Source organism: Chelonus insularis, unplaced genomic scaffold (assembly GCF_013357705.1).
Source record: "Chelonus insularis isolate UGA/USDA-ARS -01 unplaced genomic scaffold, ASM1335770v1 contig_56_pilon, whole genome shotgun sequence".
In the NCBI taxonomy this organism is placed as follows: Eukaryota; Metazoa; Arthropoda; class Insecta; order Hymenoptera; family Braconidae; genus Chelonus; species Chelonus insularis.
Window position 1 is genome coordinate 108534 of NW_023276648.1, and position 22638 is coordinate 131171.

General features: G+C 32.5%; 1 protein-coding gene across 2 annotated transcripts in view; it reads right to left on the reverse strand.

Moving 5' to 3' along the window:
* Positions 1 to 20344: 20344 nt before the first annotated feature.
* The window catches only part of Nrx-1 (Neurexin 1), a 763150-nt gene continuing 760856 nt past the window's right edge, over positions 20345 to 22638 (reverse strand). For both annotated transcript variants that reach the window (XM_035088915.1, XM_035088914.1), the window contains one exon: positions 20345 to 21459. In XM_035088915.1, coding sequence (XP_034944806.1) covers positions 21036 to 21459 — 424 coding nt within the window. In that variant the 3' untranslated portion in view covers positions 20345 to 21035. The remainder of the gene's footprint in view (positions 21460 to 22638) is intronic.

Sequence of the window (22638 nt, forward strand, 5' to 3'; positions counted from 1 at the left end):
TACTCTGACATTAAATAGATAACAGTACATGCAAGCTTTAGTCCTGCAATAAGTGAAAATTCTGATAATGCTGACTATTTAACATGTGAGTACATAAAAAAATACTTTAATACTTCTCAGCTTTGGATGTATATTTATAATTACTTCTAATCTAGACGAAGTCTGTTTTTTAATGAACAAGAAACGATAATTGATCGAATTTCTAGTCTAAATGAATTCTTTATCAATTAATAGGAAACAGTGATAAAAGTAATATCATGAGTAAAGTGAATATCTTGTGTTAAGTGAGCACTTACGAACACTAGAAAAACTTACCGAGTCCGATTAATGCGTTAAGTACACGACAACGTAAGTTGCAGGGCCGCGTTGTACAGTTTAGTCCATTGTGTTCGATTAAATGCTGATTCCTTGAAATATTGAGTGATAATAAATGTAATGAATTTTAATTAAGATTCCTGTGAGTCACTGAGTTAAGTTTATGAGCACTAAATTGAGAAAAATAAGCCGTTGTGACTGAATGAGTGCGTTGAATGAATCCAAAAGAGTTCATAAGACGATGAGTCACAGTCACGCGTAGGATGAATGCTTCTACAAATTAGTTGACACCCGGAAGTCAACAGCGTCCGCAGCCCTTGGTTGGTCTGCGTTATGAATGCACTGATAATGCGTTATGAGTGGCTGTTTTAATTGTTACGACCTTGATGAGCCCATCCTTCCATAAATGGAAATCGAGCACCCGAGCGGTTGGCCACTTGGATGGTGAAAACCGACTATCTGTGATGAGTACATTTAAGCTAACCTTATGTTGTTGACTTTTGTGTGCTACTTGCTGATTGCCTGATGTTGTTGCAGGTAACTTAAGCTCTAGTCAGTTCAGAAATTCAAAACTTTCACTGGATGAGTTAATATCTGTTAAGTCAAGCGCAGTTAAGTTCGATGATTGTTGGCTCTGTTAGGGTATTGAGTGGTCGTCCTGCCAGGAAATGCCCTGGGGTGAGTACTGAAAGATCATCTAAATCTTCAGTGAGTGCTCTAAATAGCCTCGAGTTCACATTGCTTCTACTTGTATACGAAGAGTTGTAAATTCTTCATAAGTGAGAAGAGTGCCCTCGAGGGTGCCGTTTAGATAAGTCTTGATGAGTTTTACTATAGCCTTCTATGTGGGGAGCTGCGGGTGGAATAAATTGCCACGTTATTTTGCTTTCAGTAAATGAGTGATCAAGTACCGTGAACTCTTGGGTGCCTTGATGAACGTTGTAGAATTGTAAGATGTTTTGAGTAATGAGCTGAGAACGAGTTTTCGAGTCTACTGCCTACGCGGATAATTTCATGAGCTTGAAGATAAGCGTCCATGATATTTTCTGTAGCTTAGATCCAGTGTAAAGGATGTCGTCGAGTGCTACCCCTGACTGAGTATTCTGAGATCCATCGAATACTACTCTTAACTTAGTCGTTTTGATGTCTTTACATATAACTTCTTGATGGGTCGAATAAAAAGAGTGATGAGCGCAGGCAGTAAGCTGGTGAGCTGATATTTGTGGGTTTAACCACTGACCAGGAACCCTCAAACCTCCTGCCGCCAAAACGCCGTGTGCCAAGGTCATTTCATGGAAGCGATCACCTAGAACACAGCCGTTGCCCATGCGTTCAGATACTGACCTATGATTCTTTTCCTCATATGGCCAAGTGCCTCATATTCTTGACGAAACGATTCTCATTCTTTGACGAAGAGATTCAATTTCTTCATAAATTGAGTTCCTGTTCAAATTTCTGAGTTGACGTTAAAGACAATGATGAGCTATTTTAGATAACTCCTTAAAATGATAGGGCGATAAAACCGGTGGCAAGCGTACTATGTAACGACCTGTTAGATCTCTTCGGTGTGTAGTTTTAAAATGCTTTATCTGTAATCAGTTTGTAAACTGATAGTACACGAACTTCGTCTTGTGTCCAGAATTTGGTAAGCAGCTCTTGAAGCTGATGAGTATCAGATTTAACTGTTGCTTAATGAACATGAGTACGAAACAAAGGCGATGAGTGTATTGGACCAACAAAATTTGAACCAAAAATAGTAGACTGTGCGTTGTCCCTACCTGGAGCCTGAGATCAAACCTCAGGTTCGAGTATCTGACCATAGACGTCTGCTCTTAAGATGATATTTACTGGCCTCGACGTCACGTACGTTGGATTGGTTAACTACAACCAGATCAGAAATAACAACAATTGATTGCAACTTTTCAGTCAAATCTCACACGATATGAGCACCAACGGTGATTTAGAGAGATAAGTATCTGAATCTACTATCGTTCTTCCTTTCACCCGCTCGGTCTTGGCCTTTCCTACTACTGTTATCATGAGTGATAAGAAACAACTTGTACCGTTTCACGAGTCCATCTGAAACCGAAGAAACTCCAGACCTTTGATTTATGGGTATTCTGACAGGATGAGCATTATTACGAGTAAGAAGATCTATGCGAGCAAACAAGAAATGAAACGATAGAGTTAACGGTTTCTTATTACATGACACAGGTATCAGGTGTTCTGCGAAGATTGCAGGCTAGCAACCTGTGCCTAGGTGCTCCGACAACACCCAGGTGTAGATCAATAAAGTTCACGAGCTAAAAAATTTTACGGTTCAGCTGTTGCCGAGATTACCTCGGACAGACAGGCAGATACTCTAATCTTATTTCTATCGATGATAACAAAGAAAAATCATTTTGATAGACTAAAACGATTTAATAAATTGTAAACAGTACAAAAATTAATCATTAATTCGATTTGCGTAACACATATTTCTTCTCATCAATTGTATCTCCATCATTTTTGGATTTGGAAGTTCCTATTATCGATGGATATCAATAGTTCTTCTATTGTGCGTACTTTCCGGCTGTCTTCGACATTTGGTGACAGTCAGCAAACTTCCGTATGAGTAATAATTATGATTTCCTGACTAAACTATCGGGCTTATACTAATGTGACGCTTTCCACGTACTTAAGTGACCCCGGAGAATACTTTTCTTGCATTAGATTTAACATATAAGAAAAGTCACCAAACTTCCGCTCACACGTATATATCTATATACAACCACCGGTACTTTTGGAGACTAAATCTGGAATATATAGGTTTTTTTTAAAACGGTCCTCAAAAAAATTCACATATAAAGAGTTGCTGGCCTCGGGCTTGTTACGTGTATTCCTGTGCCTTTTATAAGGTGCTGGTATACGCGTCCCGGGAAATGCCATCGCGAAGGGAGTAGAGTTATGATTTCCCAGAGTTATGCCCGAAGAGGCGAGGTACTCACTTTTCGTTCTTCGGACGAGGGAAGCATGAAAATAGAGCGGTGCTTTTGAAGACGGTCCTCAAAAACGGTCCTACAGTCAGATAATTTTGATGAAACATACTTCGAATAATACTCTGCTAGAGAAATAAAGTGTTTATATAAGTCCAAACTGGCTAAGAATTGAGCAATTACATCATTGCATATATTTAAAATTTTTCACTGATAGGACATAAGAAAAAAGGAGTAGAATTGAAGAAGAGACATAGGAACTTATATACCAGTGCTCTTAAGGACCTTATTGTATATTAATTGAGGTTTTTAGGAAACAAAAATTTACTAGAATGAGAATACAATCATTTCCCGATTTCATACCTGTGAAGCTCCGTTTTAATGTCTAATTCAAATTTAATTAAAATACAACTATTGAATCATTGATGTGGAAATGGGTGAATAATTCTAATGCTCAATTATATAAAGGTGAATGCCCTACATATGCCGAATAATGATTGTTATTTCTAACTACATTGATAGACGATAAAGTGACCTTAAGTAATTCGAAAAATCTAAAAAACAACACAATTTATTCAGCATAAGAGATTTGTATTCATCTGCGAAGCAAGAAATTATGAAGGAATCTACCAAATGGAAATTACTTTTTCCACATTAATGATTTATTCATTTATACTGTCATAAAAAACATGGTATTTTTCGTCAGAAGAGTCTTCAGTTACGAATAACTTTTCGGAATATTCTCCGCATTGAAGATAATTGAAGAAATTCCTAAAACGAACCATCACATTTATATTGTCCTCAGAAGTACTAGTGTATCAATTTTTAGGTCTCAAAAGACACTATAATATACGTACTGAATCAATCATAATTCAAAAAAATGAATGAAACCTACTAACGACAATAAACAAATATCATTTTTATCATGAAGAAAAAATTTTTTTATTATTCTTTATAAGAAAAAAAATAATCGCTATTAACTTTTTTTTCTATTTTTCTTTTTTCTTTCATTAGATACTCTTGATGAGATTCTTTTTTTTCTGATTTCTGTCTATCCGAGCACAGCGACGTTATAAATTCTTCCATATTGAGTTTATCAGGTCCACACCACCAACTTCCTAGTGGAAAAAATCGAAAAAACACCTCGAATAGAATTCGTTTTCATTCTTTCTAACAAATGGAATTATTATAAATAAAATGAGTGTGTTTTTCTCTATTTGATATGGTTAGTTACTTTATTTCAGTGAAAGGAAAAATTATGCGTTGGAAGAATTCAAATATACTTCATAGATCCTTTATTTCATTATTTATAACAAATTTTATTGTTAAAAACTAAAAAGTATGTTATTATTTATGTCATACAGTTGGTAATATTTGCTTAGTAAAAGAAAAAATCATGCGTTGAAAGTACTCATATATATATAGAATGTGTTCTGACTTCGAGTCGGCCGGACGAGCAAACAAAAAACTAGTGGACTGTAATAATTAAGAGCAGAATGAAGAAAAAGGTTCGATGCTAGAAGGTTCCTTAAAATAGTTTATTAACACCAAATTGTATGGGTTTTATAGATTTTATTAACCAATAACACTTAACTTAAACTATAGACATTAATAATCACTGAGTTTATGTGAGTTGACTGTACATCACTTGTTCATACACTTTTGAATTGTCTGATGGTTGTTTTTTCACCACAAAACGTCTCAAAACAGTGAATAGCAACATTCACGGTATACATCAGAGTTGTTCGGGTGTGCGATGTATATGTGAATGTCCGTGAGGCACTATGAGAGTTGTCTGAGTCTACTTGACTGTATTTGGTACTACCAAAGGTGAGCTGACTGCACAAAACCGCGATTTGACTGCGAACAATTATACAGAGATGACCGCGTGATTTGCCTGGAGCTAACTGACGCCACAAGTGCTCGATCGCGTGCTTGTCGGCGTCACTAGGGTCGTAGAGTTGCCTTCTGGGCCATGAGGAAAATACTTCCCGATGATTGGTCCAGTGAGTTGACTGACGCGCCGGTCGACAAGTCCGGCATTAACCATTTTCAAATATTCTGAGACTTGCTGACTTGGGGCCCTCCAAGTCAGAACAGAATGGATCCCTATTTTTATTGTTTATAACGATTGAAAACTCATTGTCTAAATATTACCATGATCAATAATCATTTGTTAGTAACAATGTTCAATTGTTATGGACACAATTCCATATGATTGACAATTATTATTGACTATCATAGCGTCTTGAATACTGTTTTCCTAATCCTGACACGAGTTTTAAAGTTCTTTCATTGCTGATTTTGTTTTTTTGAACTTTTTTTTTCCGATGAATTGTTGTCGTCATATTTTCTTACAAGTATCTTAATCATTTAATATTTATTTTTTTAACAAGGTTCTGAAATTTCGGCTAAAAAATAGTATAATTGATAGATCGCAAATTCAGGTCGTTTTCTATTTTTTTAAGTTTGTTGATTCTGCATAAGAAACTACTGGACCGATTTTGTTGTGAACCTAAGCAGTTGTTACTTATGCAATTACGCGTCGAATGCAGTTGGTTCTACGTCGATATCATTTTTCTTTCTCGAGATAATCGGGGCGAAAAATAATTCCGAACGCACACACGCACATACGTACATAGACTTACAGACGTCTACTAGAAAACGGTCGTATTCGACTCTGGAGACCTTGAAACGCTGATATATGTCAAAATTTGGAATTCGCAAAATCGGAACCATCACTATAACTTCCCACTAGTCAATTAATTATATTACTAACGTTTCCTTCGTGTTACTAAGAGTATTATACTTGTTCTAATATGATCTTTGAACTATACATGTATGGAATTAATATTCATCATGGAAAAAATTAAATAAAAATGATTTTAAAATTATTTTAGTATTTTTCAGTTAATTACAATTCAATAGTTGTATTTCAATTAAATTTGAATTAGACATTAAAACCAGTCTTTATCATTTGTGTCATTTATTTCTTTTTTATTATAAATTCTGAATTCAGACGGTAATTTTGAAAAAAACCAATCGAATTCAAAAAAAAATTGGTACAAATAATGTCAAATTTAATTAATTGCACCTGTAATGATGACAGATTTCGTTAATCAATTGAAGCAATCGACTTCTCCCGTACTAAAAACTTTAATATTAAGGATGTCCTCCGTCAATTGGATAATTAAAGTAAGTCCTCGTAAATACCGCTATATGCATAGTACGGTCCTATAAAGTACCACGATATTCCTGTTGAGGTCCCAAAGAGAACCATTACATAAGTACTAAAAGAAAATAATAATAAAACATGAATGAAAATCATTAACACTAATGTGCATATATAACCGTCAGTATATATCGTCAAAATATTATTAACTTTCGCCACCGGTCCAGTATTTTTTATCGTCAACACTTTGTTACAATTTGAATTATGATAGTAAACCAAACAATTTATACCAATATATCACATCGTTAGGAACCTGTTTTTGGAATTGATAGAAAATTTTTTTTGCGTTTTGCTCCGTAAACTTATTTAATACTGCAAAAGATAACTTAGAAAGACGTGAAATAGCTAATACTTTCTGAGTTTGTGTATGTTGCATTAAATAATTCGTGATGAATACATGACATTTTGACCCACTTTAATACTGCATTTTTCGTTGTTATTTTTTTTCAAATTAAAATGATATAAATTTTTGTAAAGTAATTACATTTTGAAATAAAATTGGAATGTTATTCCACCTAGGACTCGTAAGTGTCGGAAATTTTAAGTAAACATTATATTACACTTATAGAATAAATATATATAAGATGTTACGCCGTGACTACCTCACACCATACGTGTATTTAATTTTTGCTGACTGTAATATTATTACGCCTGTGTCTCGAGATTCATGGCAACTCACCTACTTATTTTTCTCAAGCGCAGTAACACATTAGTAGCACTACTTTTGTATTTTGATATTTTTTCGTTTTTGTTATTCAGTCAGTCGACAGGAAACTATCATTGAAGTAGAAACAGAAATAAATAAAGTTTTCTCGATTCATGTGAAGAATAAGAATCAGAATATTGTCAATAAGTTTAGAATATTCAGTAATAAATAGAAGTGATTAATTAACTGTACTGTTGTTAACTATAATTTTAGTGCTAAACATTTAAGTGTAATTAATATTAAAAGTGACAATAAATTTGTGATCACTTAAAATAAATTTTTGTGTATTTAAATTGACTGAAATCCTAGAATTTATCCACGGCATAAAAAGGGTATAGATAGAATCATTAGTAGGAAAAACATTTTTTAAACAATAAATCGTACCAATTTAAAAAAAATCAGAGTAAAGTAGCAGGCATTTTTTGCTGGTAATCTGTATACATTTCATAAAATTAAACGTAGCATTGAATTTCACGATAAGATACATCTGAAGATTAGATAAAAATGCAGGTCTAATACATTTTAGATTAGTCAAAAAAGGCCTTAAAAACCCCAATAAATTCACAATTTCCTCAAAAAAACTAGAATATATATTCTCAGGTCTTAAAAATTATTATTCGATGCGTACTGCAAAAATGCATTGACTTGGCAAATTCATGAATTGCAACGCCCTATACATCTATTTGTTCGCATTACAAGAAACGACTGATTAGTTGATTCTGTCTTATTAACATCTTGTAATGTAAATCCGTCATATAGCTTCTCTTGCTTTCTCCAGACTTTACTATCTGTTCGGAGATATTGTCAGTCATTCTTTCTTCAACACTGTTAGTGTATGATTTAAAACATATGTAATTACATTCATTTGCTCAATGAATACGTCAGTTTTTTTTAAACGCAACTATGTACCGTATATAAAATTATCATGATAAGTACGTTCAGCATTGTGGCACAGAATCATTTAAGTGTTCTATTTTTATTTTTCTATTCAAATTCGCTTCCCGCGACAAGACATTCTAAAAAGTCCCCGAAAACGCCATTACATCTGCAATAAGGCACCGGTATATACAATCGCAGGTCTTCAATTGCACTATCCTATCCGTAATGTGAAAAATCAATAGTTTTGCAATGTGATCAATTCTAACGTCTTGTACCTACAGTTTTTCGTTCTACTGAAAAGTACTCATAAGTTTATTCCATCTCTCCGACATCATGGCATGTAAATCTGTCATCTAGTAAGACTTGCCAAATGCTAACGAGCTCAGCACGCTTCTCAAGTTGAGCAAGAATGTGATTGTGCACGTGGCGTTAGCCTATCAATGCAATGCAGAATGAATTTAATGTAATTTCGTGAATTAACTATGAAATGTCTTGAAATGTTAGTTGATTTTTATTGTAGAATAAAAATTGAATATTTCTGGTGATTCAATATAGCACTAGCACTAATGGCGACAGGAACTTCATTAGTCAAAAGGGACACTGAAAATTAGTCAAATGAGTGACTAGATTAAGAATTATTGATTATTTGGTCGATTGGTTATCGACCCAGTCGTAAGATGGCCGCCGAAGTTCCTGTCAGCTGGCAAATTCAAACTGAGAATTAATTAATTCTCAACACAATATGACTTCAACTTGTATTACATGATGCTTAACAAGGCACGATTTGCTGAAGTACATGAAGTTATCCTGTAGTATTTATGGGGACGGTCCACATAAGACTCTAGTACATATTTTAATTGTATATTTTCTACTTTCATTTTTTTTTGTTTTAGTGACTTTATATATTTATATATTAATTCATATATTTTATTAAATTATTCTTCCAATTCATTACAAAAAAGTAAAAAAATATTCAAATAGTATGAAACCAGTATGAAAAAACTGGTCTTTACCGAATATGAGTACTTTTAGCGCATAATTTTTTCTTTTTCTAAAAAAATGTTACTAACTGTATGACATAAATGAAAAAATACTTTTTTCGTAAATGACAATGAAGTTTGTTGTAAATAATGAATGAAAGGATCTATGAGGTATATTTGAATTCTTCTAACGCACAATTCTTTCTTTCACTGAAATCAAGTGACTAACCATATCAAATGAATAAAAACAGACTCATTTCGTTTGTAACAATTCCATTCGTTATAACTAATGATTTGGATTTGAATAGGCTTGTCAAATTTGCATATCCTTTGGTTTCTTTTGAGAGATAGTATTGCTGGTTTGCAATTCATTTTTGTGTTAAAAAAAATTGAAGTTACAATTTTCTCTTTGTTGGATTGAGTCTCTTCAATTAGCAACTCAGAGAGCTGTAGAGCTTGAGTCGATTGAAGATTTGACTTTTGGAGGTCAGAATTGGAACAATTTTAACAATACTTTAAGAAACGATAAAATTTATAATAATAATCATTCCAATTCTGCTATAGAAAATTCGAAATCTTTTGATAATGAAAATTATTGTTATGGATTTAGACGTTGGATTTGTGGAATAGAAGGTCATTCTAAGAATAAATGTAAGATTTTTCAGGCTGTTAAATCAAGTATAACAGAAAATAATTAGATTTGGTTTGAAATTCTTTTAGATTAAATTCAGAGATTTAATTGAATTTTTCTAGTAAGTGAAAGAAATCGCCTACAGTTTTAGTTATTTTTTGTAGGTCTTCATGCATCTAAAATGTACTTAAAGATGTGTTTAGAATTTCAATTGAAATCAAACTTCGGCCTTCTGCCGCCCAACGGGAGGGCGTAGAGTCAACTTCCGAAACTTTTCTCAGGTATAGCACAGCCTTAACAATTCATTTTTATTTATGAGTGCATCATTCCATTTATTAGTCTAAATAATTCGTTACTTACATTGTCGATTTTAATCTATCAAAATGAGTAAGTATTCGTTAGTACTCAATAATAATGGAAGTTATTACGAACACGAAATGTCACATTTAGAGAAGATCCATACTGGAAAATATGAAATAAAATCAACTGGCTTGATTGTATCAATAATCTGTTATAATAGTGAGTAATAAATTTTTTGTTCTTTACATAATTAAAAAATACCATAAATAACTCGACCATCATAAAACATGAGGTATTGTTTTACGTAATATCTATGCTTTATTATTCCTATAGCAAACAAAGAACCATTAGATGTCTTGCAAGCTAACCTCCAAAAAAAACGGCCCTCGTTGGAGCTTCAAAACTTTAATTTTTTAGTACATAAAGGAATTTTTTTGAAAATATTACATTCAAAAAAAACATTCATTAACCTTTTTGAAGGAAGTACTTATTTCTTCGTTTACTTGGGTTTCAAATTGAATAAAAAAACAAAGTGGTAATTAAAAACCAAGATTGTATAAATATTATTTTCGTTTTAACTAATAATAAAATTTACTGTTTTCATATTTCAAAATTTTAGCAAAAGTTATTAGCAATAAGAGAGTTACTGACTATTTACATGAGCTAAAAATTTCTGAATGTTTTCATTCGTTGAATAACTATTAACTATTATACATACTCAATAAATTGTTGCATCGATAGGAAATTAATCCAATTTTTTCATCAACTAAGCAGCTTTAAATTTCGTGTATGCATAAATAATCAAATGGATGTCACACGTAATTATAAATTGATAAATTTTTCCTAATATTTAGATATGTTGATAGTTTATATTAATTGAAGAGTCTTCAAACATGTAAAATTTATACTATGTCGAATCAATTATCCAAATATTTTTATATTTAACATTATTTCAAATTTACTAGTGGTTTTTTGGTTATAACTTTTTACTCTTGGGAGTAAAAAATTTTGATAATAAACTCAATGGAATTAACTGTACATAGTGAAATGATTTAATGATATTATGTTAACTGAATGTTTCCATTAGTTCAAAATTTTATGGATGTTACTGTTAACAACAAATCTGTTGGATGTTACTTATTGATTTTTTTGTTCATTTTCTGTTAGTAATTGAAAGTTTATGGGACGTTTCGAAGTAGTTGAAAAGTTAAACAAGGTTTATTGTATTATCTTTCTTTTAGTAAAGTGACTTATATATACAAAACGATTTTATGATTTAATAACATATTAAGATTTTTTAAGCAATAACCTGGTATTGCTAAAAGTGTTAAAGATTTAAATAAAAAAATAAAAAATTTTTGTATTTAATTCTATTATTTACTATGATGTTTCAATGTCCCACTAAGTAAACAATACTTAATATCATTATAAACTACATGAATCAAAACGTTTTAGAAAGAAAGACTATCGTCATAGTGAATATGAAAAGTACATGCGGTAGCCAAACATCTAAAAATTTTGATAAACCAGTAAACAATAATTTCAGAACGTTCTTCATCGCAGTACTTGTTTCTTTAATTCCTATTATAAATCTAAATTTTACTATATCATTGTGTAAATGATTCAGGAGTGTCACTATTAGTTCCATTAAGCAATAAGACCTGAAATTATAGCACGTCCGGGAATCTAACAATGAGTAGATAGAAAACCTTGTTGTTGATCATTTTGGACGATTGAAGAGCTAAAAATTTTATAATACACTGGAAAGATAAAAAGAAGTCATTTCAAAAATTTAGTTTCAAAACTTAAATCGTCTCTCCAATTAATGTGCACAAAATATTCGGAGTGAATGCATTATCGTAAAATATGACATCCTGTAAAATCAACTTTTTATTACAAATATCATATATTTTTCATTCGAACTAGTCGTGCAACGAAATATAAATTTACCATCATCAGTCGATTTGACACGCTATTTTAGTACATATCTAGAAAATTATGTCTATCGTCAAGACGGTCTTGGAATCAAACGAGCCTAAATAAACTAATTACCATTAAGTCAGAAGCTCTGGATACTCTACTTGCCATACAACTAAAATCCTAACATCACTCTTATTCTATTAACAGTAACAATTGGTATTACATCCTTGATTATAAATTAAAGTTAATGCATAAAGTCCTGGAATCTGACCTTCTCTAGATAACAACTAGACATTACTAGATTTTTTTAAGCTCTACTAACATAGAACATATAATAGTACTGTATTGCTCTTGACCCCTATTCCATGGAGTTATGTTAATTGTAATATGATTTGTACAGGATTAATGTCATATTTCAGCATGTATTTGGAAGATTGTACCTTTCGTCAAGACGGTCTTGAAATCATACAAGCCTAAAAAAACATGATGTCTGAGACATCTACTTAAATTTTATAGTATTTTTGAAAAAATTATTTTTCTATCAAAATATCTTCATAAAATTATAGTTAGTAGTCAAACTATACAATTCCATGTTCTGAGCTTGTCATGTATCTCTTACTTCGTTACTAGATATAAATTTTTTGACGAGTTTTATATCATAAAAACAAAGGCCTAGAAAACATCAGATTATTTTTTAGGAACAGGCTAATTAATGATGGCAGAAATTTTATCTGGAAAACTTTTCAGTCCGTCACCAGAAACTACATGTCCAAGGAAAAAAATTTGTCTACTTTGAAAAAATTTATTCAAACACAAAATGGACTAATTAATAAAATAAATTCAATAAAAAATTCAAAATAAATGGACACATGAAATGGAATAATTCTTATATTCGCAGATCCTAGTAATTACTCTGGCAGCTTTCTAATCATCCTAATAGTCTTTAGTTCATCAATATTTCTGTTGAAATACAGTTTATTACATTCACTATCAATGTGGCCCAACAATTTTCTAATAAAAACTCAAAGTATTAGAAGAAGTCACATCAAAGAATTTTACCATAGTGCCACTATAGTCCCATCGTACACTCGGCTTTGTTGCTGCCTTTCCTATATTATAAGAGTAATTACCGGCTCAAATATACATTCTTTTAAATGGAGTCTCGGATCATAAGTTTTTTAATCATGAATTATAAATTTTCTACGACAATTCCGGAGAAAATGAATAATTAATAATTTATTTACAATAATAACATAACAGCTACGGAACTCCATCAAGTATGTATGTACAGTACCGGACATGAATGCTGTTTAATTTTGCAATTAATAGACACGCCAAGTTTTTTGTGTTTGAATAAATTTTTTCAAAGTAGACAAATTTTTTTCCTTGGACATGTAGTTTCTGGTGACGGACTGAAAAGTTTTCCAGATAAAATTTCTGCCATCATTAATTAGCCTGTTCCTAAAAAATAATCTGATGTTTTCTAGGCCTTTGTTTTTATGATATAAAACTCGTCAAAAAATTTATATCTAGTAACGAAGTAAGAGATACATGACAAGCTCAGAACATGGAATTGTATAGTTTGACTACTAACTATAATTTTATGAAGATATTTTGATAGAAAAATAATTTTTTCAAAAATACTATAAAATTTAAGTAGATGTCTCAGACATCATGTTTTTTTAGGCTTGTATGATTTCAAGACCGTCTTGACGAAAGGTATAATCTTCCAAATACATGCTGAAATATGACAATCATCCTGTACAAATCATATTACAATTAACATAACTCCATGGAATAGGGGTCAAGAGCAATACAGTACTATTATATGTTCTATGTTAGTAGAGCTTAAAAAAATCTAGTAATGTCTAGTTGTTATCTAGAGAAGGTCAGATTCCAGGACTTTATGCATTAACTTTAATTTATAATCAAGGATGTAATACCAATTGTTACTGTTAATAGAATAAGAGTGATGTTAGGATTTTAGTTGTATGGCAAGTAGAGTATCCAGAGCTTCTGACTTAATGGTAATTAGTTTATTTAGGCTCGTTTGATTCCAAGACCGTCTTGACGATAGACATAATTTTCTAGATATGTACTAAAATAGCGTGTCAAATCGACTGATGATGGTAAATTTATATTTCGTTGCACGACTAGTTCGAATGAAAAATATATGATATTTGTAATAAAAAGTTGATTTTACAGGATGTCATATTTTACGATAATGCATTCACTCCGAATATTTTGTGCACATTAATTGGAGAGACGATTTAAGTTTTGAAACTAAATTTTTGAAATGACTTCTTTTTATCTTTCCAGTGTATTATAAAATTTTTAGCTCTTCAATCGTCCAAAATGATCAACAACAAGGTTTTCTATCTACTCATTGTTAGATTCCCGGACGTGCTATAATTTCAGGTCTTATTAGCTATACATGGCCCGCTCAGTGCCCACGCCTGCCTACCTATTTCCCCCACATGCTAATCGTCAACCTTTCGATTTATCCCGGCCTTCCGCAAAAGCCCGTCCTGCGATGCACGGACTTTTCGGCCTTTTGATGTCGCTGGTTTCGCAACCTTTTTCGCTGTTTGGCTCACCGCATGTAACTTTTCCTCTATCACTCTGCCGCTTCGTCGTTCTTCTCCCCGTTTTTTGCTTTCCATGTAGTGTCACTCAGGCGCTTAAGTATGTGTTTCCATCGTGGGCCCTTGCACCCTCCTAGTACCCTACTTCAGACCATCTCCCTCCCCCCCTTTTTTCTTTTTTTCTTTCCCCTCTTTCACACTTTTCGCCTACCCTTATTGCTTAACCCCCTCTTCTCGTTCTTCCTCCTCCCCTCGTTTTGTCTCTCTAAGTCCCTTATCCTCAACGCCACGCTACTACCCTCCCCCCTGGTTTCCCTTGGTCCCTCCTTCGCACAGTCCCCTCCACTTCCCTCTCACAAGCCACTGACACAACCTCAATAGTCCCATCCACCGCTTTAGTTGTTCACCGTCCCGCCCCTACCCCTTTTGCCCTCCCTGGCACCCCTATCCGTTCACCATCACTCGCCTTCCCTCCTTTCCCTCTGTCCGTGTCATTCCCTGGCGTGTCTTCATCCCCACATTATTTTTACCTCGCCCCGCGTCCCCCCAGTTCTCCCCACCCCCCCTACGTCACTTTTGCCCTCATGATTCCCTTCTCACAACCTATTTGGCTCCTTGCTTCGCATCGTCTCCCTTTTCCATGTTTGACAGCCTACATTCCATTAATCTCCCCTCGCCACCGCCCTCACCTTTCGGCCCCTTTCTCCCTTTCCCTTCCGTGTGACCTCCCCTTGCACCTTTCTTTCTAGCCTCCCCGCCCTTTCCCGCTGCTTCGTATGCTGCCCCTTTAGGCTTCCTTTTCCTCTCGCTGCAACCCCACTTTCTTGGTCTGGCTCCTAGTTCCATCACGTTCATTCCACGCTAGCCCACCCTATCCCCTATTGTCGCTCTGTCCCTCAGTACCCCGTCCTCTCTTCTTGCTCCTAACTTTTGCTCCCTTTTGCCCTCTGCCCCCGTCCATTTTCCTTCTGCGTTCCCCCGCCACTCCTCTTTCTCCCCCCTCTATTTTTATTATCTTACCCCTTTGGTTTTTTCATTCCTTTGCCCCGCCACGTGCCCCGCGACTACGTACGTCATCAAAAAGGTTAATGAATGTTTTTTTTGAATGTAATATTTTCAAAAAAATTCCTTTATGTACTAAAAAATTAAAGTTTTGAAGCTCCAACGAGGGCCGTTTTTTTTGGAGGTTAGCTTGCAAGACATCTAATGGTTCTTTGTTTGCTATAGGAATAATAAAGCATAGATATTACGTAAAACAATACCTCATGTTTTATGATGGTCGAGTTATTTATGGTATTTTTTAATTATGTAAAGAACAAAAAATTTATTACTTATGTTTGAAAAATTCCTTGTGCGAGGTGGAATTGAATTGATTGTTTAGTGATATTGAATCATTTATTGGAGAGTTGGATTTCATTTTGAAAAAGGATGCGAAGTCGGAATTTATTTAGAGAATTGACTCAATGAAGTGTGATCATTACTTGAACATTGAATCCATTATTAAATGATAAAATTTTTGAAAAACTTCGATTCTGTGAGGAACTTTTATTTTGTTAAGTTCCATGACCTTCTAGTTCTTGGCATTTCTTACTCTTCGAGTTCTTATGATTCTTAGTGCTGAAAAAAAAGGAAGAAAAGAGAATTAAAGTTGAAAATTTAGATTTTCAATTTCTAATTCCATTAAAGGACGATTGGGTTTTAAAAAATCTTTTATTGTATAGAATCACGTTATTAGTTCAATTTAGATCATGTTGGTCTGTTTGGAGGTTTTTACCTGCCGCAAGATTTTCCCTCCTGATTATTTTTTTTTTTTTTAAAGCAGACAGAGTTGGAAAGCAGCAATATTGGAATCTAGGCTGAATAATGATTGATTTGATTTTCATAATTTCTAATTAGAAATTTAATTCGAGATTTTTTACGATATTAATATTTTAGCCTAATCCAATATTTTTGCCCAACTTATAGGAATTGCTAGGTGGCAATTTTCAGAAGATTGGGGGAAGTGTAAAATATTTGTATGTCGCCATCTAATGACTATTAGACTAACGACAGTTTGTTAGTTAACAACGATTGCTCGACGATTAAATTGTTTATAGCACCGACGGGAGAGTTCGTTAATCTCCAGTTTTTGACTGAAACTTGAGTTGACCGCACGGATTCTTTCTTTCTAGTTAATTGCTGTCATTCTTGAAAAAACGTTTTTTTTTCATTTATTAATTTTTCAAAGTTGTTATTTGTTCTTATTTCACAATATTATCGTTCATGAGTGGAATATCAACCTGAATTACCAGAAATCACATTAAACAAAAGACCCCGGATAAAAGTAATCGATTTACAATGAGCTGTAAATGAATTAGATATTTCTAATAATAACCACAATCTTTCAGAACGTAAATCTTACCATCGAGAAATTACGATAAATGGATTAGAAAACTATAACGAAAGAAGTAGTTTTGTTAATGCAACTATACAATCAGTTTTTAATTGTATTCTTACATCAAATTTTATTAGCGATTTAACTAGCCACTCTTAGTGCCTTTTGAAACAATTATTATTTTAATATAAGAATAATCACAGCAATTTGAGCATTTTGACCGTGTTAGAAGATATTGAAAATTATTTGAATACTGATAAGAAGAAGGATCCTCTAGTACTACTTGATTCGATATGTGAGAAACATTATGAAATTAAACCACTATTAACTAATCATTTGCAAATGTGGATCGATGTAATAATTTTAGTTATATCAATATATACTTAGAGGAAACTATTCGATTATCGTGTCCTATTCCTATCAAGTACAATAAATAATAATAGATTACTTAGAAACTCTTATTCACATTGGCTAGAAAAAAAGTTACTTGTCTAAATTGTAATGAAGAAACTGAATGTCAACGTAAAATTAGAATATCTTCTACTGGACGATTTGTTGTTATTTCTTTAAACATATTTCCTGATTGCAAAAACATCGATAAAAATTATACTAGAGGTATTCTTCGAGATACGTCAATGGAAAAAATAAATATTTGTGATAATATATACATGATGAAAAGCGCTGTATTCTATGTAGGTAACTCTATATCGCAAAATCATTTACACTATGATAAAAGGAAGTACATCTTTAAAGTGAGTTAAAATTGATGATTCAAATCATGAGTATGAAAGATGGCCCATAAATAGTAAACGGGTTAACGTTCTATTTTTATACAATAAAAATTCTAAAATTTCGAAAAAAGTATTAAGTATCTCACAAAATAAAGAGTACAATTAATTTTGAAATCGAAACAATTTGATTTCGATAGATATGTAAAATACTCACAGGATTAAAGTTATATATTTGTTTAAATGAAATATTTCAAGTGAAGTTACCACTGATTCATTACCAAATGAAATTACGGAACAGTAAAATATTCATAACATTCGGGTAATCTTATGACTTCAATATTGTTGAAACATAAAAATAAATAGTAGAGTAAGGGATGGCTATACGGAGTGGAGGAGATCATTAAAAAAAGTGTACGATAACGTGCAGGATGTAATTTTCTTCGCAAAAAAAAGAGTTCGATTGCTACCATATGTAGCGTTGACATAAGCTTCTTTTTTCTAGCAAAGAAATGAGCATGTTTTAATTCATAACGTGATTTTATACATCAAGTTTCATTAAACAAAGTTGTTGCAACGATGTTTTAATGAATTCCACATCACATTAGCTTAATTTTGCTTAACTTAACTCGAATCAACATCACTTGGTGGAAATATTATTTGATTACCTTTGTGATAGCCTGATAGACTTTTTTCAATACAAAAAAATGTTTTTGTTAGCTCTCTGTCAGATTATTAATTATTAATTTACTACATTTGATTATCGAATTATACATAACTTCTGTAATCAGTAATTCTGTGGAAGAATTAAAGAATAGTCCTGTGAATAATAATTTCACTCAAAATATTGTTCATCCTGAGAATAATTTGTTATTAAATTACAAGTTACTTAATCAATTAATAATTTTAGGAATAAAACTGACAGATATCTGCGACTAGAAGATGAAATATACGTACGTATGAATAATAAAAGGAAATGTTTTGAATTCTACTGTAAGACTCATTTTCAGGTTATTTACAGCAACTTTAAATATTGTAAAATAAGACTCAATAACAACTTCGGAAAATTAGTAGATTAATTAAAATTTTTATTGATGATTGACAGCAATTAATAAAAGAAAGAATCCGTGCCGTCAACTCAAGTCTCAGACAAAAACTGGAGATAAACAAACTCTCCCCTCGTTGCTATAAACAATCTAATCGTCAAGCAATCGTTGTTAACTAAATAACTGTCGTTAGTCTAATAGTCATTAGATGGCGACATACAAATATTTTACAATATCATAAACACAGGAGGTCGGCTTTTATACATGTTAGATGGCTTGTAACTTTAGCAAAAGAGGAAATTACGCGTCAATATAAATCGAATTGAAATGTTTCGTAACATTTGTGCAATAGAATTGGGTTTTTATTCATTTTACACAGAGTAACTGCATTTTAAATTTCATTATTTTTAACAATTGACATAAATGAAAGGTAGCCTGTAATCTTTCTCACAATGCCTTTTACATGTTTGTAGAATTTGACTGCAATTCTGCTTTACAAACTTTATAGCAATTGAGTGATGATTGTAAAATTTCTTTATTGATCCCAGGGCCGAGAAGCTTATCTCCTAATTTGTAGATTATTTTAATTCTAGAAGCCGTAGTCAATGTATAGTATGCTCCTTGACGTAGCAAGGTCAATTTTAGATTTTTTCCCTCTGAGTAAAACTACTGCATACATAACACGAATTATACGGATTACTAAAAAAACATTGTAGTTAGATAATACTCAGCTACAAATTAAATTAAATAAAAACAAATGTGCAAAACTCTATCGAAACAACTAAAAATTCATTCAGAGTACTACTTCAACCATTTGTAAAATACATTCGTAACACACATTTTTTCCTTTTCTTCCGCTTATGCAGCGAAAACTGTGTTTCTTGAAACGAAACAAAATTACACTTTCTTTTTATAAAAAATCGAATTGCAAAACCTTGCCAAAGATAGTTTTGTTTCCCTGTCCTAAGAAGGACATTTTATTTGAGTACCTCGCCGTATGGGGCATAACTCTGGGAATAGCTCTACATCTAGTGACGGCGTTACTTGAGAAGTAGTGTTCTCGCGCCTTTAGAAAGGCTCGAGGATGCGCGCATCTAGCCCAAGGCCTTGCGACATACCACTATGAGTCCAACATCAATCAACCGAAAGCACCCGGTTCTCTGCATATCGTTTTTCGACTTTGCAGCCCCGGAGGCGGGCATGGATTTCGATCTCCTGTAGTTTTATCCGCTTTGGTCGGCAGCCGGAGTTGTTTATGGTGTGGGGGGAGCATCACTTTGCCAAAGATAGTCGTCCTTCCGTTGTGCTCCATTGGCTTTTGGTTGTAACGTGCTGCTACAATTATTACTCGAGTAACGCTTTCGAACATGTGCTCGTTCATTTATTAATTTATTTTCGATTTATAAATATATTAAATAACACGAGAAATCGTAATTTGTGATTTGATGGCGAAAAGTTCTACCGAAGAATTTTCGACATCATAATATTTCTATATGTTTTATTTATGTATTTTCTTGTTTAGATTACGACTATTTATTGAACGGAAAAAATCTAGCATATAATGTAACGTAATAGTCTTATTTGACACTATTTTCAACGAGTTTATTTATACTTCTTATATTTTTCAGCGACTCAAAAACACATCGCTTTAACATAATTATTTCCTACGAAAACTGGCGGTGTGTAAAATTTTCAATTGATTAGAGTACATTTCTAAACTTAAGAACACTGATTTTTTTAGCGCATTGTGACCAAACGATAACCAACTGATTCAATTTTTCAATCACATCAAATTTTTACTTCAAATGATATTTCGAACACAAGAATTTTTTACAAGGACTGACTTACCTGATTTACTCACCACTCAATTTATGATCTATTAATCTAGATTGATGCTCTTCTATATGCTTTGTATACATATAAAAATATCGATACATGGTTTTTCTATAATGAGATTTATTGATTATGTACATTTTTCCATTCTGTGGAGAAAATTGAAACCTATCGACGTATGTATTCTATCGGTTAGATAATTAATTCGTATCAAGCAGATATTTATTATTCTCATTAAAAAAACCATATTGATATTGTTGGAATTACAGCAAGATACTTTACAAATGAGTTTCGTATGTTTACATTATTAGATATCGTCAAAAATTAATCAATAAAAGTATTCATGTGATTGACTATCTACAAAAGTCAATGAATATTTAAAATAAATTTTTAAATGTAACTTCATCTATGAAATACTCTTGTACAGAAATAGTTATTTAAGCGATCTTGATAATCATATTACACTAATGTACGATTTCGAAATAATTGCAGCATACATGAAATATACCACATTGCACTTGCAATTATCTCCTATACATACCATTCTTTAATGTCTTTCATTTCACGTTTTTTATTCGTTTTATTAACACTTGAACTGGACTTGAGAGATCCGTTGTGTGATTGACGAGAACTTATCGTACCAAGTAAAGCAACATTTGGATCATGACAAAATGTTCGTGTTTCTTCGATTTTGTAATCAGCATCTGGACGATTTTTAAATTTTAAAATTAAAAGTATAACAAGTACAATAGCTATTAATGCTGCAGCAATAATGGCAATTATAAGAGCAGCATTCTTTGCTGCATCAGATTGAATACTTGGCGTTTTTGGAACATCTTTCGCCTTTGGAGAAATTGTTATAGATGGATAATCTTTAGAATTTAGTTTGGTTATTACACCTGTTACTGTAGTTGATGCTAAAGTTGACATATCAAGTCGATGTTCGGGAGTGACACTGAAACAAAAAATGAGTTTCAAAAAGTTACTTTTTTATTCGCATGAACTATTGTACTAAAAAAAATCATCCGAAGCAATTGACGCCGATCTGTTTAGAAAGAACAACACAGTGGAATTTTTGCAAGAGCAAACACAGATAATTATGTAGTTAAGCCTACCCTCCTGCGAGTTCGTTGAAATTTTAATATGTTATAGAGAAAATCATGCAAAGAATATAGATGCATATATTTAGGGCGCGGAAATCATTCTTTGAAGTATTTTTCTGCTTTTGGAGAATCAAATAATTGTAATTGTTCAGGAATTGTAATATCTGAATCAAACGTTAATAAAATAAAAGATGGACAGAATAGGAAAATGTAAAAGGGTTGGTCTAAACTTCCAGCACTCCCTGTATCTCCGGCCTCTCCGCCTCTTGCAACATTCAATTATTAAATAATCATTCAATCTAATTTAACAATTGTTATCTATGGTTTCGTAGAAATCGATAATTAGAACGGCCGAAAAGAGTTTCGGGCAAGGAGAGGCAAGTGGTGTTAACAAATAAGACTAACTTTTAACATTAGCATAATAAAATTTTGACTAAGAATACTGATAGAATCTCAAACGATGGATAGCAATCGCAGAAATTCAAAGAATTTTATCTTTTCCATAGTCAAACACGAATAGAAAAGAAAAAAAAATCGATAGATTTACTGATGATAATCGTATGTAAACGAACTTGAAATATCAGTGCTCTGCAGTGGTCTGGGTGCGACTCGAAAGGTCCACACGACCAACTTCCCAGTGGAAAAAATAAAAAAACAATTCGAATAAAACCTGTTCCCATTTTTTATAACAAATGAAATTGTTATAAACGAAATGAGTCTGTTTTTATTCATTTGACACAGTTAGTTACTTTATTTCAGTAAAAGAAAAAATCATGCATTAAAAGTACACATATATATAGAATGGATTCCTATTTTTATTGTTTATAACAATTTAAAACTTATTATTTAAATATTACTATTTTCAATAATCACTTGTTAGTAACAATGTTCAATTGTTATAAACACAATTCCATATTATTGACTATTATAACGTCTTTAATGCTGTTTGTTCAATCTTGACACAAGTTTAAAATTCTTTCATTGCTGATTTTGTTTTTAAAAATTTTTTTTTCGATGAAATATTATCACCA